This window comes from Tenrec ecaudatus, chromosome 5 (assembly GCF_050624435.1).
Source record: "Tenrec ecaudatus isolate mTenEca1 chromosome 5, mTenEca1.hap1, whole genome shotgun sequence".
NCBI classification, from domain to species: domain Eukaryota; kingdom Metazoa; phylum Chordata; class Mammalia; order Afrosoricida; family Tenrecidae; genus Tenrec; species Tenrec ecaudatus.
The window spans coordinates 65105197-65132466 of record NC_134534.1 but is presented as its reverse complement, the minus strand read 5'-3'; the positions used below and the strand labels follow the sequence as shown (position 1 = coordinate 65132466).

At 40.4% G+C, this 27270-nt stretch overlaps 1 protein-coding gene across 10 annotated transcripts in view; it reads right to left on the bottom strand.

Annotated features, from left to right (window-relative positions):
* Positions 1-27270, bottom strand: part of STAU2 (staufen double-stranded RNA binding protein 2) — a 345263-nt gene that overhangs the window by 201478 nt on the left and 116515 nt on the right. For all 10 annotated transcript variants that reach the window (XM_075549568.1, XM_075549571.1, XM_075549567.1 and 7 more), the window contains 2 exons: positions 8294-8453; positions 7044-7151 (listed from right to left, as the gene is read on the bottom strand). In XM_075549568.1, the coding sequence (XP_075405683.1) occupies positions 7044-7151; positions 8294-8453 (268 nt within the window). The remainder of the gene's footprint in view (positions 1-7043; positions 7152-8293; positions 8454-27270) is intronic.

Genomic DNA, 27270 nt, shown 5'->3' with positions numbered 1-27270 from the left:
CTCATACAACTCTCAGCACAATCCATACATACATTGTGTCAAGCACATTTGCACATTCGTTACCCTCATCATTCTCAAAATGTTTGCTCTCCACTTAAGCCCTTGGTATCATCTCATTTCCCCCCCCCCACTCCCTCATGAACACCTGATAATTTATAAATTGTTATTTTGTCATATCTTACACTGTCAAACGTCTCCCTTAACCCACTTTTCTTTTTTCCATCCCCCAGGGAGATTATATGTAGATCCTTGTAATTGGTTCCCCCTTCTACTCTACCTTCCCTCCACCCTCCTGTTACTGCCACTCTCACCACTGGTCCTGAAGGGATCATGTCCTGGATTCCCTGTACTTCCAGTTCCTATCTGTACCAGGGTACATCCTCTGGTCTAGCTGAATTTCTAAGGTAGAACTGGTATCATGATAGAGGGGTGGACGGGGGAAGCATTTAAGAATTAGAGGAAAGTTGTACATTTCATTGTTGCTACACTAACTGGCTTGTCTCCTCCCCACAACCCTTCTGTAAGGGGGTGTCCCATTACTTACTGATGGGCTTTGGGTCTCCACTCTGCATTCCCACTCATTTACAATGATGGGATTTTTTGTTCTTTGATGCCTGATACCTGATCCCTCCGACACCTCGTGATCATACAGGATGGTGTGTTTCTTCCATGTGGGCTTTGTTGCTTCTGAGCCAGATGGCCACTTGTTTACCTTCAAGCCTTTAAAATCCCAAACACTATATCTTTTGACAACCGGGTACCATCAGCTTTTTTCACCACATTTGCTTTTATGCACACAAATGTCTTCAGTGATTATATCGGGAAGATAGGCACACAATGATATGTTTTTTTTGTTCTTTGATGCTTGATGCCTGATCCCATTACACCTCGTGATCACACAGGCTGGTGTGCTTCTTCCATGTGGGCTTTGTTGCTTCTGAGCTAGATGGCCGCTTGCTTACCTGCAAGCCTTTTAAGACCCCAGGCTCTTTACCTTTTGATAGCCAGGGTTTTTTGTTGCTGTTGTTGCTGCTGCTTTGTTTTCTTTTGTTCTTTGTTTTGCTATGTCTTGGCTTTGTGCATATCATTATCTCTGCAGGTCTACCTAGACAAGATAGGCAGGATAAACAATCTGAAGGTGAAAACAAGTGGACCGACGGTTCTGGGGGGACATAGGAGAGGGAGAGGCAAGGGAAAGGATGTAGGTGTTAACAAACCCAAGGACAAGGGAACAAGTGATCCAAAAATCGATGGCAAGGAGCATGTAGGAGGCCTGATAGGGTTTGATCAATGACAATGTAACTGAGAGGAACAACTAAAACCCAAATGAAGGCTGAACATGATAGTGGGACAAGAGGAAAGTAAAAGGAAATAGAGGAAAGAAGTAGGAAGCAAAGGGTATCTATAGAGATCTAAATGCAGGCATGTACATATGTAAATATATTTATATGACAATGGGGATCTATGTGCATATACTAATAGGTTTAGTATTAAGAAGTAAGGTTTAGTATTTAGTATTAAGGTAGCAGATGGACAGTGGGCCTCTACTCAAGTACTCCCTCAATGCAAGAACAGTTTGTTCTATTAAAACTGGAATTCCATATGCTCACCTTCCCAATACAATCACTGAAGACAAAGCGGGTGCATAAGCAAATGTGGTGAAGAAAGCTGATGGTGCCCGGCTATCAAAAGATAGAGCATCTGGGGTCTTAAAGGCTTGAAGATAAACAAGCAGTCATCTAGCTGAGAAGGAATAAAACCCACATGGATGAAGCACACCATCCTGTGTGATCACGAGGTGTTCATAGGATCAGGGATCAGACAACCAAAGAGCCAGAACAAAAAATCATATCATTGTGAATGAAGGGGAGTGTGGAGTGGAAACCAAATCCCATCTGTAGGCAACTGGACATCCCTTACAGAAGGGTCTTGGGGAGGAGACGAGCCAGTCAGGGTGCAGTGTAGCAACAATGAAACATACAACTTTCCTCTAGCTCTTTAATGTTTCCTCCCTGCCCCCACTATCATGATCCCACTTCTACCTTACAAATCTGGCCAGACCAGAAGGTGTACACTGGTACAAATCAGAGCTGGAAACACAGGAAATCCAGGATAGATAAACCCCTTGGTACCAATGAGAGTAGGGATACCAGGAGGGTAAAGGGAAGGTGGGGGAGAAAGGGGGAACCAATCACAAGGATCTACATATAACCCCCTCCCTGGCTGATGGACAACAGAAAAGTGGTTGAAGGGAGATGTTGGACAGTGTAAGACATGACAAAATAATAATAATTTATAAATGATCAAGGGTTCATGAGGGAAGTGGGGGAAGGAGGGGGAAAGTGAGAGGCTGATACTAAGGCCTGAAGTAGAAAGCAAATATTTTGAGAACGATGAGGGCAACAAATGTATAAATGTGCTTGACACAATGAATGTATGTATGGATTGTGATAAGAGTTATATGAGCTCCCAATAAAATTATTTTAAAAACAACCCAAAAAAGGGTCATTTGACCCCCATAGGGGTCGCAACCTACAGGTTGAGAACCGCTGCTCTACACTCTTTCAGACAAGTCCTTTTTGTTGCTGTTCTAAATTCATACCCATTTCAACCAGACTTTCTATTGTGGTCCTGGTCAGAGTGGATAGTAATGGTAGCCAGGACCCATCTAGTACTTCTGATCTTCAAGTGAGAGGAGGCCATGGTTCACATGGGTTATGAACCTGTCAGACTACTTGCTACCTTAAGTTAAAGCTCCGTTCTCCTTTGCTCCACATGAAAAGGGAACAATAGTTGCTTATTTGATGGTTGCTTCTAAGCTTTAAAAACCCCAGATACTACTCACCAGCTAAGATGTGTAACATTTTTATAAACTGCATTTTTCCAATTGAGCTAGATGCTCCCTGAAGCTATGGGACTTAGCTTTCAGGTCCAGTAGTTCAGCCCAGATTCCTGAGCACTGTCTATAACTATGCCTATTCTGTGCTCTATCATATATATGAACTTGCACGCAACATTTACAAATAGGAATCTTTCTCAATTGTATCTATATATGTATGTGGATGTACTCCAGTACAACCTCATCACCCATCAACATACATATTTACCTATGTATCCATTCATAAATTCGTTGTTATGACTAATGTTGCAGGGCTAGGTTACAGCTTTTATCATGGCCCTTTATTCTTACGTACATCTCATCACCCACCTTTATCTAGGTCATACATAGTATGCTACGTTCCCTGTATTGTTTAATTATTTATTGTCTTTCCCTTCAACATAATTAATACTTGTATAATCTCTAATTAGTGATTCTCTCTCTTCCACCGTTGTTCCCCCAGCAACCATTAAAGACTGATTCTTTCTGCGTATAAACCTAGTCTGGAGATATATATATATAATTTGTCCTTTGGCAACTAACTTATTTCACTCACCCTAATGTCTCCCCACACTTGTCTGTCATTTGATGGTGGCCTGTATGTTGCTTTAATACCAAAAGTTATGCCTCGGTATTTCAAATGCCAGCAGTAATCTGTGTAAGAGACAGTCATTCAAACCATATTTTCCATCTGCCACTCCTTATTTGTTTCCAATTCTCAAAATCCAATCACCAGTTATTATAAACTTATCCTGATTGCATATATCTGATCAATTTCAGGCTGTAGAAGTTGGGGGAAATATTCCATGTCTTCATCTTTGGCATTAATGGTTAGTATATAAATTTGAATAAAAGCTATAGTTACTGGACTTCATAGTACTCATTTAGATACCCTGTTTCCCCAAAAGTGAGACATCCCTGAAAATAAGACCTACTTAGTTCTGCCTCTCGCTGAAATATAAGGCACCTCCCAAAATTAAGACCTCCCCAAAATAAGGCCCCCCTGCCCAGCTACCGTAACTTTGGACCTTAGCGGTGGGCGCCACCACACAGCTCACTGTAGCGCAGCTGGAGCAGACAGGAAGTGCGAGATCTCTTTTAATAAAACAATAAATGTATACCATATTCTTCTTCATGGAAAAATAAGACACGCCCTGAAAATAAAACCTAGCGCATCTTTGGGAGTAAAAATTAATATAAGATACTGTCTTATTTTTGGGGAAACAGGATATTATCCTATTAGTGGCAGCACTGTACTTTGATAGTGATATGTTTTTTGATGATTAATGGGATGCCCTTCCTCTTCAATCTGTCATTCCCAACACAACAGACCATATGATGCAATGACTCAAAATGGCCAACACTAGTACATTTCAGCTCACGTATGCCTAGGATATCAAGCTCCCTGTGTCCCATTTCATTTTTGATGACTTTCAGTTTTCAGAGATTAAAACGTCCCATATTCTGATTCCTAATGGATGTTTGCAATGGTCTCTTCTCATTTTGAGTCAAGTCATATCAACAAATGAACGCCCTGAAAGTTTTGCTCCCCCCATCATTACACTCGGTGCTATTTTCAGGAGGGAGCTCTTCCCATTTCATTCTGACTTGTCTTCCAACTGAAGGTCTCATCTTCTGGCACTGTATCAGACTACGATCTGTTGCGATTCGGAAAGTTTTCGGTAGCTAATCCCACAGAAGTGAATCCTCTTTTTACTCTTATACTAGAATAATGTTTTGCAAAGTGGGTGATACTGACCGCTGGGGGTGTTAGAATGATCCAAAGGGGCTGCAGAAGCAGCGACTTACATTTTATCTTGCCTAGAGTGCAAGACTTCTCATTGCCCAGGACGCTGAAATTTCCCCCCCTTCTTTTCCTTTCTGAAAAGGGGGCTTTTCAGCCAAATAAGTTTGGGAGCTTATGGTCTAGAAACTCCTCTGAAACCTGTTCACTGTGGGTGACCCTGCTGGTATCCGATACACTGGTGGCACAGTGCCAGCCTCACAAGAACACACAAGCCCCCACAGTACAGTGAACTGAATAAAACTAAGCATGTAACCTTTGACTGCTCACACTAGATTATCATTATGAACATCAAATATTCTATACTATATTGATGCTCCCCAAAATTCAGATTCATAAAATTGCCTTGTAAAGGCCCCACATCCAATAATTTTTTTAGGATGTACAATTAGTTTCCATTTTCCTATTACACTTTGTAGGATCAGTGAGTCTTCAAACACACTGTCTCCTTTCCGTTCTCATCTGTTGCTGATGGTGGTGTTGGCTGCTGTTGAGCTGCTCTGACCCATAGCAACCTCACATGTTCAGAGCAGAATTGTCCCATAAGGTGATCAAGCCTGTGGCTCTGTGAAAGCCGACGGCCAGGCTAGTCTCCCCACGCACCTCTGGTGGGTTCAAACCACCAGCTACCAGCTTGCAGTCCAGCACTTGGCCAGTTGCTCCATCTGCTGTCGTCGTTCTCAGGTCCCACGGTCGGTTCCCACTCACAGCAACCCTGTGCACGGCAGAAGGAACCACTGCCCGCTCGGTCGAATGCCATCCTCACACTTATTCTTATATGTCTGGGCCCATCCGTGCAGCCCTAATCAATCCATCTTACTGACGGCCTCTCTCTTCTTCACGGCCCCACCACCTGACGCTACCTAGGGACTCATTTAATCTGCTACGGGCAGAGATATCAGCTGCTCCAACTGGTTAAAACTGAATTCTAGAAGACAACAAGCAAGTTGTAGGGATTCTGCCAACAAGTCAAGTGTGTGAACTATGAAGAAGGATTGTCCAGGCTATTTAAAGTTTTCTTTCGGTTCTTGCGGATTTTCCAGGCAAAACTCATGACTCTTCATAGGGGGGATATTAGAATCGTTTTTTAAATATTTCCTTCTAAATTCCATACTATTTCATAAAGATATTCATAACAAAGTTATCTAGTCATAGAGACTGGCTTTATTATTTCTTAATAATTTATTAGGAGGGTTAAAGTTAATTTTTTTCTACCTTCAAATAGCTAACAGAAATTGATTATTATTTCAGCAACATTAAATAACAATGTTAATATTCTTAATTTGATCCTTCTGAAAACACCAAATCTGTGGAATCCAGACTTTCAGAAGCCATAGAGATTAGGCGAACCCCTAAAACTATTGCCCTGACATCTTTAAACCTTAAAGCAAAAGTACACCCTGAAGTCCTATTAAAACCAAAACAGTTTAGTTTAATAAGTAAAAAATGCCTACCTTAAACATTGTGCTTTCTTAAAAGTCAAATTCAGTGTTTTCAAGTCAAATCCTGACTCATGGCAATCCTATGGGGCAGCGTAAAGCTGCCCCAGTGGTTTCCGGGACTGTAACTATGGGAGCAGAAAGCCTCGTCTTTCTCGAGGAGCACCTGGTGATTTCCTACTGTGGACCTTGTGGACTGCAGCTCAACATGTAACCACTATGCCACCAGGGATCCTGTGCTGTCTAGCTGGGATCAAACGGACAGCAGTTAACCCTAGAGCAGTAGCTGCCAACCTTCCTCATGCTGCGGCCTTTCACATAGTGCCACATGTGTGGTGACGCCCAGCCATGAAATTATTCTCATTGCTACTTCATCACTGTCATTTTGCTACTGTTAGGAATCGGGTGAGCCCTGTGAAAGGCTGAGAACCGCTGCACTGAAGAGCACTTAAGAAGCTCAGGAGGCAGCGAGTGCATGTTAGCAGGAGGAGAGGGAGCAAGAGACCAGGATGATGAGAATGGCGATGTGCCGCCAAAGTCAGTGCTTTGTACCTGCGGAAATTATCAGGGTGTGTTCTACTGTTTATACTCTCACATATGAAACAGATTAAAACACAAACAAGCAAACAAAATCCTACTGGGAATTCACATTTAAAAAGCAACCCTTTAAGATGAAAATTAAAATATAATACATACAAATTATTTAATATAGAGGAGAAACATCAGCAGACATCTGTGATACTATAATATATATAATAAGCTTTATTCTCTCCTGGGCCTATTATCACTTCATGATGGTGAGTTTGAACTTAAGAAAGTACAAATTAGCAATTTAAAAAATTAGAATACCAGTTAATTTTACCTATTTGTTTAAAATAACCATGCAGAGAGGGGAAATGGAAGCTATCTTCTGAGCACACACCTCAAAACTGACGGGCATATTCCTCTTCAGAGCAATTTCGAAGACTAAGCTGATCTCAGATTTATTTGCATCCTTGTCATCATCCATCTCTTTTCCAGATTCTCCATTCTAAAATAAAAAAATAGATAGGCTGGCATTACATCTTTTATTCCGCAACAAACTTTACACACATTCTACCTTCAAGAGGGCCTATCTAAAATGCAGTAAGAAAAACAAAGTGTGCTCCCATGCAGTCCCAGTACTTCAAACTTTCAGGCTCCCCCTCAAGTAGAAGCATAAAGTTTAGAATTCTTTCTATGAAACCGTTCACTAATTTGATCCCCCTTCCTGTGACTCCCTCCCCACACAAATTTGAATGTTATCCTATGCTCCTGGATTGAGTCCTCTCCTTTTCCAGAAAGACCTTTCTCCCTCCTCCACTGGAGCTGTGATATGACACCTCGTCTGCAACGGCGACTAAGTTGTAGAAAACATACAGAGTGTAAACCTGACTCAGGCATCCACGTACAGACTCACTCATTTAAAATCGACTTCTTGAGAGTCTCATGAGTGTTACTGTCGTTCAAGTTTTAGAGCCAAAGAGACAGACTGTATTTCTGATGTTAAGTGAGGCCTAGCAGTCTAGAGAGGAGACCAATAAAAAGGGGAGAGTTACCAGGAAACTCTACAAGAGGAAAAACATCCAAGTCTCCCACTGGTGAAGATACATTTCAAAAGAAGAAGAACAAGTTGTGGGAAGGAGGATCGTACAGCGTGAACTACCAAGTGCAGAATCCAAGAAGAGGTGAATAAACTATAGAACAAGCCTGAGCTAGAGTTCGTACGTAAGACATTGTGAGACTACTCTGAAAGAAGAGCCTCAATTTCCTCATTTTTAAAAATAAAGTAGGACTGGAAAAGTCAAAAAGTTTCCCTACCCCTTTAAATTCATTGATTCTAGAGTAGCACAATATAATCCATGTTCTGTAAATGTCGTATTAAGAACAAGGCATAAGAATGGTGCTTCTCATTCTTCATGCCATCTAAAATCCTGAGTTTAACCCAAACTCTGAAAGAGGAGGTAATTTTCGCAGCCACAGGAGTCTAGCATTAGAGACAGGCAGCCTGCGAAGCAAATAATACCAGATCAGTGCTCTCATCTCTTCCCATCATATTGCTTCTTTGATTTATAAAAATGTTTTTATTTGTCTTCTCCACAGGCTCCCTGGGGGGTGGTGACCACGAGTGGGGCACACGCGCTGGCACCACACCTGAGGCGACTTGTCGGGAATAGGCTCATTCTGTAGTGCCTGCAGTGCTTTCATTGCAGCATTGTGTCGCGCCGCTTGTCGAGTCTTGCCTTCCCCAAAAAACTCATTATTTCCTACAGTCAGCTGGACATAAAAGATCTTAGGCATTGGGCAATGATACCTAAAATGAGAAAATCAAAACACTGTTAGGTCAATAATACAACTCTACAATCACTAATAAAATTGTTCTGTTTAAAATACCAAACTGAAATAAAGAAATAAACAGACCAACGATAGTATGTATATGCTATAACCTCCCCAATAACATTTTAACCTCATGAAGGTATTTATTAAAGATAAACTGCCACTATACATAAAAAATAATGTACATTGATTTTTATTTTTTAAAAATCACAAAACATCCCCAAACTGAGTAAATTCTGACTCTCTGTGGGTCTTCTAAGACTGCAAATCTTTACGGAAGCAGTCAGTCATCTCTCCATTAGAGCATTTGGTGGAAATATAAATGGCACTAATTAATTAATAACTGATAACTTCCAATTATTAACTGAACACATTGAAAGAGAAGTTCTCAATCAGATTTTGACATACATCAAGCCAAATATTCAGGAAGAAATGGGTGAGGGAGCTGATACAGAGACTAAATCCAGGGACCAACACAGATGACTGTGATTTTAGCAGAAGATAGTTGTAATAAGAAATGGGAGATTGTTTACGGGCTAATTGATAAGCAGTGGAGGAAATGCTAAGCAGTTGGATGCTGGATGAATTTTGAAAGTAGAGCTGATAGGGTTCACCCAAAGACTAACGAGAGTCAAGAATAACCCCGGTATGTCTGACTTGAGCAATCAGAAGACAGGAGGCATCACTGATGGCTACAAGAAATCTGCTTATGGGGTGGCTATCAGCAGCTCTAATTTAGAGGTGTTAGCATATTAGTTGTTAATAGATTAGGCCTACTAGACTTTCAAGTGAAAGCCCAGACTGTCCAGAAAGAGGTCCAAAAAAACACAGAGCAATCCTATATAAGGTTTCCAAGGCTGTTCATCTTTATGGGATCAGAGAGCCTCATCTTTCTCTCATGTAGCCTCTAGTGTGTTGAAACCTTTGACCTTGCAGTTTGGTCAACACCTAACATGCAGCACCTCCAGAGCTCCCTGAATTAACATATCTAAAACATCAAGCTCAATGCCATTGAATCAATGCCAGCTCACAGCAAACCTATAGGATAGAACAGAACTGCCCCTGTGAGTTTCCAAGACTGTAACTTTTCATTTTTTTAAATCATCTTATTTGGGCTCGTAAAACTCAACACCATCTATCCATCCATCCATCCATCCATCCATCCATCCATCCATCGTACAAAGCACATTTGTACATTTGTTGCCACCATCAATCTCAAAACATTTTCTTTCTACTTGAACCCTTGGTATCAGCTTCTCATTTATTCTCCTCCCTCCCTGTCCCCCCCTCTATCATGAACCCTTGATCATTTATAAATCATTATTATTTTGTCATGTCTTATACTGTCTGATGTCTCCCGTCACTTTTCTGATGTACATCCCCCAGGGAGGGGGTTATACGTAGATCCTTATGACCGGTTCCCCCTTTCTCTCCCACCTTCTCCTTACCCTCCTGGTGTCACTACTCTCATTATTGGTCCTGAGGGGTTTATCTGCCCTGGATTCCCTGTGTTTCCAGTTCTTATCTGTACCAGTGTACATCCTCTGGTCTAGCCAGATTTGTAAGGTAGAATTGGGATCATGAAAGTGGTGGGGAGAAAGCATTAAAGAACTAGAGGAAAATCGTATGTTTCATCATTGCTACACTGCACCCTGACTGGATCATCTCTTCCCCGCAACCATTCTGTAAGGGGATATCCAGTTGCCTAGATGGGCTTTTGGTCCCCGCTCCATACTCCCTGATTCACAATTATATGATTTTTGGTTCTTTGATGCCTGATACCTGATCCCATTGACACCTCATGATCACAAAGTGCCTCTTCCATGTGGGCTTTGGCATTGTTGCTTCTCAGCTAGATGACTGCTTGTTTATCTTCAAGCCTTTAAGACCCCAGATGCTATATCTTTTGATAGCCGGGCACCATCAGCTTTCTTCACCACATTTGCTTATTCACCCGCTTTGTCTTCAGTGATTGTGTTGGGAAGGTGAGCATCATGGAAATCCAGTTTAATAGAACAAAGTGTTCTTGCATTGAGGGAGTACTTGAGTGGAGGCCCAGTGGCTATCTGCTACCTTGATACTAAACATATAAATATATGCACATAGATCTACTTCCCCATCGTCATATATAAATATATTTGAAAGTCGAAAGCCCCAGCTTTCTCCAAGGAGCAACAAGTGGTTTCAAACTGCTGACCTTGCAGATCACAGCCAAATGAGTAATCACTACAACCATCAAGGCTCCCTACAGATAGTACTTAAAGACAGGAGAGCTCTGTAAAGAGGAATAACTGAAAGAAGGATATCTTTCCTGAAAGCAAATGGAAAGGAAAAAAAAAGGCCTATCATGAAAGAGAGATGAATCAAATTTGTGTCTAATGTTGCTCATAGTCTAGTAAAATGATGACTAAGAAATGACCACTGGATTTAGCAAGTTAGAAAAATTGTTCTAGTCTTGGTTCCAACTCATAGCAACCCTATGTACAACAGAACATAGCACTACCCATTCCTGTGCCAACCTCAGAATTGTCACTATGCGTGAGCCTATTGTCACAGCCACTGTGCCAATCCCAGCCTTCCTTTCTTTTCTCTCACCCTCAACTGTATATCACATACAATGTCCTCCGGGAACATAAGGCAAAGTCTCACCATGCTCACTTCTAAGGAGCATTCAGGCTCTCTATTTTTGAAAACAGATTTTTTTGTTCTTCTGAAAGTGCATGGTATTCTTCACCAACATTTTAACTCAAGTGAATTGTCCAGTCTTCTCATGTGTAGAAGTAAAATGACTAGGGCCAGTTTGATGAAATGGTGGATTTAAATGTATATAATGTTGAAATAAGAAGTTCAAAAATCACTCCAGTGCTGGCAGGTGTCCATTTCCAAGCAAAAAGAATGTCCCACTGAGTTTTAGAGGATTGCTGGACATCCAAGTAAAGAAAGTGTTGCATATTCAACCTGAGAAAAACTGGACAGAGGCCATCAAATGAGAATTCACTAAGCAGATGGGACTAATCAGTGGGGTTTACTGGAGGTGAAGGACTAGAGATGCCGAGTAGGAGTGAAGATGCAGATTTGGGAGGCAGTAATTAAAGCCATGTGAGTGGATAAGCACCTGGAAAGAGTAAATGCACAGGGACCCAAAAAGAGAGGGCCAAAGCCTGGAATGTGACTGATGCCCCTGATCAAAGGGCAGGGGAAATAATAGACAGCAGCGAAGCAGATGGAAGAGGCCTCAAGGCTGGGAAAAGAAACGACAGTGCAGGCAGGGCTAATCAGCAATGGCAAATGTGCAGCAAGCAAGCGTATGGCAAGGGGACAGTCACCGCCTTCCACTTCCCACCCAAACTCAATTTTCCTGGCTAGGAGTTTCTGATCAATTTGTTTTTAGATGGATATAAAAAAACATTTTATTGGGAGTTCTTACAGATATTATAACAATTCATAAATCAATTATATCAAGCGAACCTGTACATTAAGTTACCATCATCATTTTCATCTTTCTACTTGAGCCCTTTGATAACAGCGCCTCTGTTTTCCCTCCCACCCTCGTGAACCCTTAGTAAAATACATATTATTATTATTTTATGTCTTACACCATCTGCTGTGTCCCTTCACCCACATTTCTGTTATTCACCACTACCGCCCCGGGGGGAGGGGGTGTCCTACATCCATCATCATTGCAGATAAAAACTTTTAAATGGATTTTTATTATGTTAAGTCACATGTTCTCATTTTCCAGGTATAAAATACAAAAAGGAAGGAATTTTTTTTAATTTTAAGGAAATCACCTTCTTAAAAATTGTAATTGTTTTTGCTCTGTGATTACAATGACTAAAACGCATAGTGAAGTGTACACTTTTATTTTCCCTGAGTCCTGTAAGGCAGAAATTATGACAGAGTGATATCAATACTATAGATTGCCTTCAGTCTATATTCCACAAAAACTGCACTTGCTCACCTCCATGGAATTTTCTGCGTATTTTGAACCAGCTCCACTGTGAAACTTTCAAACCTGAAAGCAGAGATGTACTCCTTGCTATAGGTCTTCCATGGCCAGGCTTCACCATAGAGCAAATGTTTACAATTAATTATAAACTTCTGAAAACAGAGGTGCACATTGGAATGTGAACAGGCCCTTAACTACAGTGGAGGGAGTGGGCGCCACTATAATCACCGAGGCCTGTTGACAATTACAAAACTCATTTTGGTTTGCCACAGAGACAAACAAAATTTCTGTTCATTATAATTTTACTGGAATATGATGTCATAACACATAGCCATACTGAAACAATCTGCTGATTTTCTGACCAAAATATTAATTACACACTAAAGAGCCCTTGGGGGCTCTTCCTTTTTGGTCCTCAAATACAAGTCTGTGGATGTGCGTGTGCGTGCCTGTGCATACATATGTACATATAAGCTAGAGCACAAAAATATTAGAGGGAAAGATAAGAATGTTGTATTTTTAATGTAAAGCATGAAACAGTCGGCACTAACAACAGGAACTCCTGAGACCAGATGCCTGACTACTTTCATTCCGGTTTCACGTCATCCTCTTACTTAATAATGGTTCCTAATAATATACCCCATGAGGTTTGCATACCGTATAAGTATCCTATCTCCTCATACCATCATGACAATTAAGATTAACCAGAGCGCCCTTGTTAGTGGCGCCCTGATTGCATTATGGGAGAGATGACTGGAATATTTTCTGTGTTAGTCCTTGGTCTCTAAATATTTATCCCCTTAGGGAAAGAAACACCTCAAGTTTATTAACTTTAAAAGTAATGTTCTGTTTACTATGGTTCTGATTGCTGTTTTTATTTATGTCAAACAATAAGCTTATATTTGGCAAGGAAGCAAAGAAAGATATACCTATTTCTACAAATTACAGTATGCAGTTACCTGTTCTGACTCTGTTATTTTTGAATGCTATCTCCCAATTAGAATTTTGTAGTTAATGCTTAGAGCCTCATCCTAATTACTGTTAAAAGATGAACTATGAAAACTTACCTACTCCATCTTTTTAATTTTGGGTCAAATCAATGGCTTCTCCTACACAGAGTCCAAAAGTGTAGGAGGGTAATTCATGGAACATTCATGGGAAAATTAAGCACTCACGTAATCTTCACCAAGTATGATCCCCACTTACATCAAATTTCATCTTTAGTGCTTGTTAAAAGGCAGAATCCTAGGCTTCAACACTGATCTACCTCATCAGAGTCTATGTGGACAGAACCCAAGTCTTCACTCTCACCAGTTACCTTGGTGAGTCTGTGCACACTCAAACTCTGGAGCCATGTTTCCCAGTATCGTCACATGCACCAGATGCCTTATAAGACTTGGTGATTACTTCAGACTTAGTTTAAGGAAAGAATCACATACATTCTTTATAGCACTACTGTGAGAGTCATTTTTATTTTTCTTTTAATCCTCACGGCAACCTGATGAGACAAGAGATGCCCCATGGTTACCTTCAGAGGTGGTAAGTCTCCCCACCCAAGGTACAAGAGTCAAAGTCAAGGCTAACTTTCAGGTTCACAGGAAGTTTCCTAAAAATCTGTGTAATCCTCTTTTAACTATCTCCTGAGCAGGCGAGAAACCCTCACGTTCAACAACAGACTTCAGAGATCTTTTATTGAGTTACTGCTGAAACAAAAAGAAAACTTCCACACCAAGGCATGCCGTGCTTTTGAGGGCGGGAGAGAAGCTGAGGCTCTCTGCTTCTGCAGGACTGGCAGCCTCAGAAACCCACAGGGCTGTCTCTACTCGGTCCTACAGGGGCTGCTCCGGGTCAGACTTGACTGGATGGCAGCAAGTGATGCTATTTTTATTATATGTCAAACCAAACAGGAACAAAATGGGCACATCTGATTGACCTTCGAGAGTAGAGAGTAAAATTAAGAATATTATTATTGTGGGCCACACTGCCTAACAGTCTAAAGTTTACAAAGTTTACTGGGTAAAGTTCCACCCCTCCACCCCAATATCGTTTTGCTCTCTGTATGCTCTACGTCTCAGAAAAAAAATAAAATACCACCTTTCTTTCCTTTCCTCGAGCCATCCCAATAGTCTACAGATGTGGATGACAAGGCAATATAACATTAAATAAAAGATGCACTTATCTATTGTCAATTGATTTTTTAAAAGGATGCCAAGTCTATTTGATGGGGGGAATGGCATGTCTTCAATCAATAGTTTTGGGAAAACTGGCTTCCCACAAAAAGGAAAATGAAACGGATTCATGCCTCACACCACACACACACAAGAACAAATTCAAATGACTTAAGGACCTAAATGTGCAATCCACACTATAGACTACTCAGAAGCAAATGCAAAAGCAAGCTTGCCATGCCACCTAACATAATGCAAAAGCACAAATCGCTATCCTTTGAAATCTTCTGTTCAGCTCTATTTATTTCACTATTTCTTCCTCTTGCTTTAGCCACTCTATCTTCAAGAGCAAATTTCAGTGTCTCCTCTGACATTCTTTCATCTTTTTTCTCTCTCCTGCCTTTTTAATAATCCTGTGTCAGAATCAACTCAACGATGGCAAGTTTGGCTTTCTTGAGTTTGCTTCCTACAAGTATGATGTCTTGATGTTACCCCACAATTCACCTGGTCTTTGGTTAATGCTCAATGTGACAAATCTATTCTTGCTCTGATTACGAAAGTCAGTTTGAATATATTCAAGGTCATATATTCGCAACAACAAAATAAAAATTAATTAGAAGGGACAACAAAAGAAAAGATGCATATTTGGGTCTTCTCAATTAAGACTTGATATTCTGGATACAGTTGCTTGGGGTGTTTTATTTTGTTTTTAAGTGAAGGAGTCTACATTTACTTACGTTTGTTTGACTATCATTTATAACAACTTGTTATGCCATATATCCCTTCTCATCCTCCCTAAAGTTATTGTCCTCTTCCTGTACTCATTTTGTATTATCTTTCTAAATAGCTAAACCCATGTGTCCTCCCTACCATTCTGTCATAGCCTTGTTCTCCGACATCTCAACTTTCCTATGTATCATTTTTACAAGGTGAGAAAGACATATTCCAAATAGCATAAGAACTTTTAAAAACTGAAAAACAATTACCTCATTTTATTTGATAGCCTTATGCATAAATCTCAGCACAGCTTACATTTCATGAGCTATCTTTAAATCTTTTGATATTTCAGCATTCTTATTTCCTCTCTAGGTTTATGTCTTAAAATATATGAAAACGCTATCTTCTAATTTAGTAAGGAGAGTGCTTAGATTTGGTTTTCCACATATTTTTCTAACATCGCCACTTAACGTTTATACCTCAGTTTACTTATCTGAAAAGTATTTGCAGACTCTATGTTTAAATAACTTTAAAGGCCAAAACTCATAATGTTGATTATTTTGACTCTGTACATTTTTGGCACTGCTAAGCAGTCTATTTCCTGCTGTAGAAAAATACTGCCTTTTATCATAAAATAGCCCTTGGCACATTTTCAGGTTGATATGTATATAATATGTCTAGATAGAGAAGGGCTCTTTCTATAAACACCTACATAAACGTTGACAATACATCATTTATGAAATCTGCATGCTAAGCTTGGAGGAATGTCAAAAATTAAAACCTATTAGAAGAGAATCACAGGTCAGCTGAAAGCAAACCTTAAAAGGTGTGATGATATTCTATTTGTAGAATTATTATAATATAATGATGCTAAAAATACTAAGCAGTACATACAAAAACACATGCGGTAAAACCTGGAGGTTGTTTTTTGAAATGATAGAATTACGAATAATGGTTTTCATAATTTCAATTTTTCTTCTTTTTTTGATAGTAAGATTGTACTTGGGTGAAAACAGAAGATAATAATTACTTGAACTAAGTCTGGCCCTGTCCATACAAATAAAAGTCAATCTGTGTTTAAAAAACAACAACAACACATGTAAACTTGGTAAATCTGTGGAAGGTCTTGTGGAATATAATAAACTGTGAATCTACAGAACAAAGCATCTGTACTGTGCCCCTGACAACAGTGCCACACGGGAGCCCTGGTGGCATACTGGTTCCACATGGGGCTGCTAACTGCAAGGGAAGCAGTAAGTACCACCATAAGGCTTACTGAAATCAGGACATCAGGACACAATGTTAACAAAAAGTCCCATTATTGTAAACACACCATCACCACCTTGAACTCTACATTTGGATTCACTATAAACTTGTCCTTGATCCTTCCCTCCCTAAATGGGTATCTGGGTAAGTCATCCATTTTACCATGCTCATCACCATGCCCATGATCACAGCAAACCCATACAAAGTGATTACTATGTGCCAGGTGAGATTCTACACACTTGAACTATCAATCTCATTCAGTCGTCATAATCACTGCAGCTTCCCTGTACACAGGAGGAAACGAGAAGCATGGATTTAACTTGCACTTGCGCTGCGTCACTCCACTGGACAGTGACACAGTCAGCATTTGAATGCTGGCAGCTTACTCCTGAGGTCACGCTCTCACACTCCAGGTGATGCCAACTCGGACTGACCTGTGCAAATGTACATTATAACCATGGGTTACAATTCTCCCTCACAAATCCAGCTAGACCAGAGCATGTACACTGTACAGATAAGAACTGCAAACACACGGAGTCCAGGACAGATAAACTCCTCAGGACCAATACTGAGATAGTGATACCAGGAGGGGGAAGGGGAAGGTGGAGTAGAAAGGGGGAACCGATCACAAGGATCTACATATAACCTCCTCCCTAGGGGGATGGATAACAGAGAAGTGGGTAATGGGAGATGTCAGACAGTGTAAGACATGAAAAAAATAATAAGTTGTAAATTATGAAGGGTTCGTGAGGGAGAAGGGGAAAATGAGGAGCTCATACCAAGAGCTCAAATAGAAAGAAAATATTTTGAGGATGATGATGGCAACAAATGTACAAACATGCTTGACACAATGGATGGATGTATGGATTGTGATCAGAGTTGTATGAGCCCCCAATAAAATGATTTTAAAAGAAAGAAAAAAAACATGTGATACTAACTATATCTCTCAGAGAAGTCATGTCAAACTTGGAACATGAGCAGAATTTTAAATATTAGTAGAATGAGCGATTTGTCCATTTTTCAGCCTTTTGGATCAAGTGTAGGATGAGAGATTGGAAGATTCTGAAGAACTCTGCAGGCAAAGGGCCACACACAGGACACCAGGTACTAAGGGCAGGATCAGTTGTTGTTAGGAGCAATCAAGCTGGTTCCGACTAGTAGCCGCCCAGCAAACAACAGAACGAAGCACCGCCCTGTGCTGCACCAACCTCACAGCTGTGCGTATGTTTGAGACCAGTGCTGAAGCTACTATGTCCATCCATCTCATCAAGGGTCGCCCTTGTCATCGCTGTCCCCCGACTTTACAGCCCGTGATGTCCTTCTCCAGGGATGACATTCCTCCTGAGGACAAGCCCAACGTGCATGAGACAAAGTCTCACTCTCCTTGCTTCTAAAGAGCTTTCTGGCTATACTTCTTTTAAGACAGAAACTCAGCTAACTACAAAGTCCTGCTACCTCACGGTCGATTATTTGTCTTCTTCTTATACATCTTTTTTTTCCAACAGCTTATTGGCACATAGACCACATACCATCCAATCCAATAGTTCAATCATAACTAGAAGAGTTGTACAATCATTACTACAATCAATTTAGGACCTTTTCCCTTTTCTTGAACTCATTGCTATTAGTACCCCATCTCCCCCAACCTCCTTTGCCAGACCCCCAAGACACCTTTAACGCAGTTACTGTCTACATATTTACCTATCCTGGACATCATGTACAGAAAACCACACACAAAACACACAAACAAAAACTAACAATAACAGAGGAAAACCTCAATCAAAATGAAAGTGAAAAATATTTAAAAACTAGAATAACTTTAAATGGGTCAAAAGGAGACAAAATGATACAGTGTTAAATTTTTAACCTTCCTACATTTGCTATAATCAACTTTCCTATGCACTCTGCATGATAGCAAGGCATCCTCCCTGGTCTTTGGTCTGAGGGGATTCACCAGAGACTTACTCTCCGTGTATTATCCCTTCACTTTCTTTTAAAAGAACTACAACAACTTTTAAATGGATTAAAAGGGAGATCAAATAAGATACTACACTTTAACCTAACTATATCTACCATAATTGGCTTTACAGTGCTTTCTGTATGATAACAAGGCTCTTCACAGCCCTCTAGTATGGTCAGAGGTTCCCGACTCTGCTTAATCCCATGCCAAACTGTTGATTTCCCCAACTCCATCAAGTCAATTCTAACTCAGATTGACCTTACAGGATGGGGAGAACTGCCCCATACCGTTTCCTAAACTGTAATCTTTACAAAAGCACACTACCACACATCTTGCTCCCACAGAGCAGCTGGCAGATTCAAACCATCAACCTTTCAGTTAGCAGCCTCAAGCCCAAACCACATGAGATGTCAATCACACCTAGTAGGATGGCTATATTTTTAAAAAGGAGACCTAGTGGCACTAGGTTGAAAAGGTTGAACTGCTAACTGCAAGGTCGTTGGTTGAAAACCACCAATTGCTCTGAGGGAGAAAGACAAAGCAATCTGCTGCCATAAAGATGTAACCTCAAAAAACAAATAATGATAGGGTCACTGTGAGTCAGAATGGACTGAATGGCAAAGATATAGAGAAAACAGAGCTCTTTAGCTTTGCTGGTGGGAATGTAAAATTGTGCAGCTGCTTTGGAAAATAGTGTGGCAATTTCTCAGAGTTAAACACTGACTTACTATTGAACCCAATAATTCCACTTCTAGGTATATATCCCAAAGAATTAAAAGCAAGTGTTCAACCAAAGACTTATGCATAAATGTTTGCAGATATTTTTACACTAATAATATGCATGTTCTAGGTTTGCTAATCATACACTCTCCACCCCAACACGTCAAGATATTTTTTTAATCATTTAATTGGGGGCTCACACAACTTTTATCACAAGCCATACATACATCAATTCTACAAAGCACATTAGTACATTCGTTACCCTCATCATTCTTAAAACATTTGCTCTCCACATAAGCCCCTGCCATCAGCGAATCCATACTGGATTCCCTATTTCCAGTTCCTGTCTACCAATGTACATCCTCTGGTCTAGCCAGATTTGTAAGGTAAATTAGGATCATGATAGTGGGGGAGGGGGTAGGGAGGAAGTATTTAGGAACTAGAGGAAAGTTGTTTCATCGCTGCTACACTGCACCCTGACTGGCTCGTCTCCTCCCTGCAACCCTTCCATAAGGGGATGTCCAGTTGCCTACAGATAGGCATTGGGTCCACACTCCACACTCCCCCTCATTCACAATGATGGGATTTTTTGTTCTTTGATGCCTGATACCTCATCCCTTCAGCATCTAGTGATCACACAGGCTGGTGTGCTTCTTCTGTGTGGGTTCTGTTGCTTCTCAGCTAAATGGCCACTTGTTTATATTCAAGACTTTAAGACCCCAGACGCTATATCTTTTGATAGCTGGGCTCCATCAACTTTCTTCACCACATTTGCTTACGCACCTGCTTTGTCTTCAGCGATCATGTCAAGAAGGTGAGCATCATGGAATGCCAGTTTAACAGAAGAAAGTATTCTTGCATTGAGGGAGTACTTGATATCTATCTGCTATCTTAATACTAAACCTATAAATATATGCATATAGATCCATTTCTACATCCTCATATAAAAATATATTTACATATGTATATGCCTTTATTCAGACCTCTATAAATGCCCTTTGCCTCCTAGCTCTTTCCTCTATTTCCTTTGACTTTCCTCTTGTCCCACTATCACGGTCAGCTTTCATTTGGGTGACAGTAATTTCTCTCGGTTACATTACCCTTGATCATGCCCTACCAGGTCTCCCCCACCCACCTCAGCACCGATTTGGATCATTTGTTGTTCCCTCGTCCCTGGGTTTGTTAAGACCACTACCTTTGCCCCACTTCCCCCTCTCCCATGTCCCCCTGGAACTGTCAGTCCCGTTGTTTACTCCTCCAAATTGTTCATCCAGCCTATCTTATTTAGACAGACCTGTGGAGATAATAACATGCACAAAAACAAGACAGAACAAAACAAAGCAATAAAAGAAAACAAAACAACAGCAACAACAAAAAAAATGACAAAAAACACACCACAACACACAAACAACAACAAAGAAAAGCTTGTAGTTAGTTTAAGGACTGCTTGTTGGCCTTTAGGAGTGTTTTCTGATCGAGTTTGATGGGATGTCAAGCCCTGGCCCCAAAGTCCATTCGCTGGGGACTTCGTTGCTCTGTTCCCTTTGCTGTTCTGTTACATGCCCTTGGTGTTTTGTCTCGGTGTGGTGTTATCAGATCGGGCGCAATTCCCACACTGTGTGTCCAGTGTTGTCCCTTGTAGGGCTATGGATCAGTGAGGGCTGTTGTGTCCCATAGTTGGGCCGGTCATATGGTCTTCTCTGTGGATTGGCTGCTCTGAGTGGGAATAACGTTGTCAAAGCTTGGTGGGCCAGGATGTGCTCCACTCTCTCTTCCTCCCCCTTCATTTGCTCCTGTGTGCTCTGTTCAGACATGTCCCTCTCCCTGAGCTGCAGCTTCAGTGCTGTCCTCTGAAATAAATTCTTCTGGGGAGAGGGGTCAAGATATTTTTATAACTCTGCCATCCCTAATGCATTTTTATATTTTGCTGTTTTAAAAAAATCAGAGCAAATTTATGAAATTCCTGGAGGAAAGGGAGAGAGAAGGGAAAGGCATGGCTCGCAAATAAAAATAGAATGCACACATTGGAAAAATAACAATTTACCAATTATCAAGGGTTTGGGAGGGAGTGAGGGTGGAGGAGAGAGAGGAAAAAAATGAGCTGATACCAAGGGCTCAAGTAGAAAAATATGTTTTGAAAATTATGATGGCAACACATGTAAAAATGCGCTCGACACAATGGATACACTGATAAGAGCTGTATGTGGCCCCAATGATTTAAAATACAAAAAAAGAATGCACATATAATTTGTATAAAATGTATTATTCATAGTTCAGTCACATCAAGCAGAATTGTACAACTGCTGCCACAATCCGTTTCCAAGCCTTCTCTTAGTGATCATATGGGATGATAAATGTATTAACTCTCAATTAATAAAAATTTAATGTGATATTCTTAATCACAGAAAGAGTGGAATTGCCCCAATGATCTGTCCATTAGTGGATGGACATATAAATATAGACACACCATGGAATATTACTTGGTCATAAAAAAATGAAATTCTGACATATGCTATAACACAGGCGAACCTTGAAAACATGGTGGTAAGATGCCAGACATAAAAGGCCACATACATCGTTCCAGTGACATGGCATGTGCAGAATAGACAAATCCTTACTAGAATCAGAAAGCAGATTAGGGGCTAGGGCTGCCAAGATAGAGGAGAGGGAGAAAGGAGTCCCTGCTTGTTGACTACAGGGTATCTTTAGAAGTCATATTCTAGAATGATTTTGAGTAATATTTGGGAAGGAATGTTCGAGAATTAGGGAGTGGTGTGGTTGCACCACACTGAGAAGTAATAAAAGTCACTGTGTTGTACACTTTAAAATGGTTAAAATGGTCACGGTTATGTAATGTGAATGTTAAACTTAATAAAATATTGGGGTTTTTTATGATATTTAAGCAAGGAGGTCAGTGCAGAAGGTTATGGTGACCGTTTCTTGGGTTTCCAAGAGGGACATCTTGACAGATTCTCTCAGAGGACACAGGGCTTGCTATGAAGCGGTTTTAAGGACACTGAAGCAGTGCACGGTGAGAAAGGGGCCAGGAAAAGCGCATCAGGCTCACTCTGTGAGGGAGCAAGGGCTGTCCTACATGAATTTCCTTGGGAAACCGTACCTCATCCTTCCTACAAACTTGATTCCCCCTACCCCCAAATATAAGGAATCTTTAAAGGGAACAAGATTTGAGTCCTTTGAGGGTGCCTTTTGATACAGTGCAAACAGGAAAGAGCAGAATTCCCAGGGGAAAGGTTAGAGAGATGGAAACATCACCTTCAGAAGGGCACAGGCGTAGATGGAGGAATGAGGGGCTTCAAATGTTTGTGGAAGTTTTCCATTCTCATTTGATCCCATCATTCCATCAATTGTTCATATGTCAAGAAAAAATAGCTTCATATTTGGTAGTTAAGGGAGGTTTCTATGATTTGGCAACAACACTTTTGTACGTACCCTCACACATACATACAAACAATAATGTCAACTAGTGAGATGGGCTTGGAACGAAAGTTAATCACGGAATTCAAGGGTTAAAAACTCTTGACTTGGACTGATGGTGTGCGGGGCAGAGGGGAGTAGTCTAAGCAAGTGCAAAGGTTCTGGGCATTTTGCTCTTGGCCTTTTGTTTTTGAGAACCCGCGTGGGTTCCCTGTGCTTGTAAGTCAGTAAGTCCAGGGGAAAGCAGTAGGAAACGGGGCCTGAGCAGTAGGCTGGGACAGATCAGAACTTCATCCCAGGTGTGATGGGAGGTCACTGGAAGGTTTTAAGCAGCAACGTGGCATGATCTGCTGTGGGACTTAAAGTGATCCAGCCACTGCTTGCCCAAAGTGAAGCAGGAGGAGAGCGGTTGGCAGGCCCTCCATAGTTCAAGGACGTCAGCCCCTCCATAGTTCAAGGACGTCCTCTCTGAAAATAGGAGACTAATTTGAAATACAATCGGAGTGCAGGCAGTGCTGGAAAAACCAGTGAAGGCGTGTGGTTATTATTTTAGATGGTACCAGTCAGGAGAGGCATGGGCTTCTCTGTAACTTTCGGAGTACAAACACGGAGTCAGAGACGGTGCTGACCAGGGTTCGAGTGTGACCCTCCCTCGTCAGTGACCACCTGATCTGAGAGGTATAGAGAAAACAGGCATTAAGTGACCATAGCCTGAAAAGAAATCAGGGGTGCACTCCAGGGAAACAGCCTTATTATGTATATTTCCTACATGAAGCAGACAGCGTGAAGTGTAAGAGAAGGGAAATATATTAACCATACGTTACAATAAGCTGCACAAAAGTAATGCAATTTCCAACAAAAGTTGGGAGAGAAACATTACCCTAAGGAAAGAAAATGAGTACAGAAAAAAAGTGAATTTGAAAGCAGAAGAAAGAAAGAAAACCGTGAATCTAACTAACTGGGAGATCCAATAATATGTAAGGGGTCTTCAATAAGTTCATGGGAAAAAAAGGAATCACAAGATAATGGAATTTTCCACATACTTTTTGAAGCCCCTCACGTGTAAACATTTAGTCAAGAGAAGAAACTGTGAGTTTAAAAAATACACAAATATGGGATATTGTGCCTGTGGATCAAAATCTACTAGATGGCAGTAAATTGATTGTCTTTTTTAGTTACATATCAAGCAGGCACCTGAAGTGCTGGTTAACCTTGTGAGACATTGGTCTTTGATTTTCTTAGTCTGCCCACTGAAGGGCGGCATCACTTGACTTTGCTATCAGTAGGTTTTGCAAAAGGAACCCTGGTGGTGCTGTGGGTTCGGCGTTAAGGGGGGCAGTGGTGCTTCCATGGCAGAGCTCCTCCTTTCTGCGGGAGAAATCCGGGTTTGATGCTGGGCTAGTATACCACAAGCACAGTCTGACAACTATAGAGGCTTGACTGTTGCCATGACGCTGGACAGGTGCCGGGCGTTTCCAAACTGTGCAGTCTAGGAGAAACGCCTGGTGGGCCACTTCTGAAAAGCAGCCCATTGGAAACCCTAAGGCTCACAACGGTCATTGGTCACAAAGAACTTGCTGTTCTTGGGGTTGCTGTGAGTCGAGAGCCGGTGAGGGGTCCCTACTTCAGCCAACCCCCCTGCCACTTTCATATCATCTGTGGCTTTCCTGGATTTCAAGGAAACCTTGATACGTATGTAATTTACTTTAGTAACTGAAAAAAACAAAACCAAATTACTGCCCTCTAGTTGATGCGGATCCACAGTGCCCCTACGCAGAGTAGTGCCGTCCACATACTTTCAAGACATCTTTCTTCCTCGGAAAGATTAACAGCTTCAAGTAGGAAATATACTATACGTCTTTCCTAAATATTTTTTGGCAACGAAACTACATTTTTACATTTAATGGCAACGAAGCTACCTTGCATGAAGCGCACCCTGGGATATGCTGCTTTAGATATTCTGCCTTTGGTAGGAGTGTGCTCTCTGGATGACGTCCAACTATTCGAAACGCTATCTTGAAAAATGCTTACCAAACAATTAAGTGCAATTGGAAAATGTTTATCATTTAGTTCAATCAATTGGGATTTGTTTCAACTAAGAAGGCTACAGAGACTTCTGGTGGTGTAGTGGGTTGTGTGTTGCGCTGCTAACCACAAGGTCAGCAGTTCTAACACACTATCTGCTTTCCTGAAGAAGAACGAGACTTTCTGCTCCTATATAGATTTGCAACCTTCAAAACCCCAAGAAGCAGTTCTACTCAATCCTATGGGTTCACTCTGAGTTAGAATTGACTTGGTGGCAGTGATTTGGGGGTTGTTCTTGTTTTGGGGGGGTGCAAAGTGTTATAACAACTTGAGGTAAAATCCCTTACATTTTCCACATTTGGTGTATAATATGAAAAGTTTCCCTGTCTCAAGTTTCCCTAACTTATGCAAGGGGCAAGCCAGACAGAAATTATTTTTAATAAACATCATAGCATATCTGCCTATTGATTTAGGGGCACTTTTCAGAGTGCACACACATATACATGCCTTTGCATTTCAAAAACACTCAAGTTTCTAATCCGTATGTGTTTACTAAATATGCCACGCTAACGGTCTGGCAGCAGAGTCCTCGAGTGTCTTCTTTGCGTATAAGAAGGTTCCCACTCTTCCATTCCAGCAGCAGCTTTGGTTCGGGGTTTCCTGAACACGCTCGCTGAGAGCTGCAACAAGAACTCTGAAATTCATGACGCAGGTTCGTGAGTATTTTAAACGCTCTACTTCCCTGCCACTTAAAGCCCAGAAAGACAAGGAAACTTGTACTTAAATATACATATTACATGACAAAATAACAATCTATAAATTACCAAGGGCTCGTGGGGGAGGGGAGAGCGGGGAGGGAGGGGAAAAAAGAGGACCTGATGCAGAGGGCGTAAGTGGAGAGCAAGTGCTTTGAAAATGATGAGGGCAATGAATGTACAGATGTACTTTATACAATTGATGTATGTATATGTATGGATTGTGATAAGAGTTGTATGAGCCCCTAATAAAATGTAAAAATAAATAAATAAATGTTTATTATGTCTTGGGAAAAAAAAGAAAGAACCCAAATTTAGTTACTATGGTGAAAGAGGAAGAGTTTTTGCTTAGGGTGCATTGAGTTTCTGTTAATAGTGGTGGAATAATTTGGAAAAGGATATCAATAATAGCCCACAACAGAAAGAGTATAATTAATGGTGCTGAATTATACATGTAGAAGTTGTTGAAGTAGAGAATGTTTTTTGTGTATATTTTTACCACAATTAAAAAAAATGAATAACAATGAGTACAAGGAAGAAAATGTTCTAGAATTAATTATGGTGATGATTACAAAGTTCTGGATGTGATTGATTTATTGAATTGTATGGCATGTGGATGAGGTGTAATAAAACTGATTAAAAAAGAAAAATAGCCATAACACAAATATAAATATATATTTATATTACAAATATAATACATATTACAAAGATTATATATTTGCAAGAGTTTTTACACCCTTGTTGGCTAATATATAATGTTTGAATAAAGGATTCAAATGTATAAGTGTGTTTGCTCTGGAATCTTCCAAGAGCTTTAGAAATTGTTTGCTTTGTTACAATGTCCAACCCAGACATCAACCCAGAGCCTGTACTGATCAGAATTAACTATCAACTTTGGATGCTTGCCCACTTCAAATACTCCCCAAAGTAACACAGAGACATTACATCAGCATCATTGCAGAAAGATTAATGTGCTTTGTGTAGAGATGCAAACAGTAATTATGCTTACTCATATTTCTAGTATTTTGTATTTTCACACAAATGTAACAAAATCTTATACATTTGCATATAGTTTAATTATAACAATAATGTTGTTACTAGAAATTAATTGGAATATAAAATTTTACTTGGCATTTCCCCCAGCTAATTGTTTTTACAGCTTGAATTCATGTTAAGCATAGCTACAATCATAAAAAGGTTTAAATAAAGCAAATATTTTCATATTAAATCCCGTTTTCCCACTGTTACCCAAGATTAAATCTCGAGTTGTACTTCCACAGGAAAATGTCCCAACACATAATAAGAACTATAATTAAGAATCTTAACATTTATATAATTAAATAATTATATCCCCCTCAACTGCAACAAGAATTTCTCAAATAGCTAATAATTTTGTATCCTATTCTTACAGTCACTAGAAAGTTTGGGAAAACTTTATAGAAACTGAAAGGAGAAATATCAATTACTGGCTGGAGATTTGTTTTCAGATAGATCCCAGCAATGCGGGTAGTCTCAGTTACTGACAATCACCATTTAAAGATCTTCGAAATTTCCTCTGCTCTCTGTAATGTACTTTAGGGGTTTTATTGCCATCTATACCAGCTGATTTATACAGATCCCTTGAAGTCAATTCCACTATCTGACACAAAGACCAATTTCCAAATAAAGGAGAAAAAGGACCTACTTGTTCAACGGCCTAATTCCTTGTGCAGCTATAAAAAGTGTAAATAGAACGTTTTACTAAAAAAGTAGAGTACCTGGGACTTACTAAAAACTTTTAACGACAAGCAATTTAAACA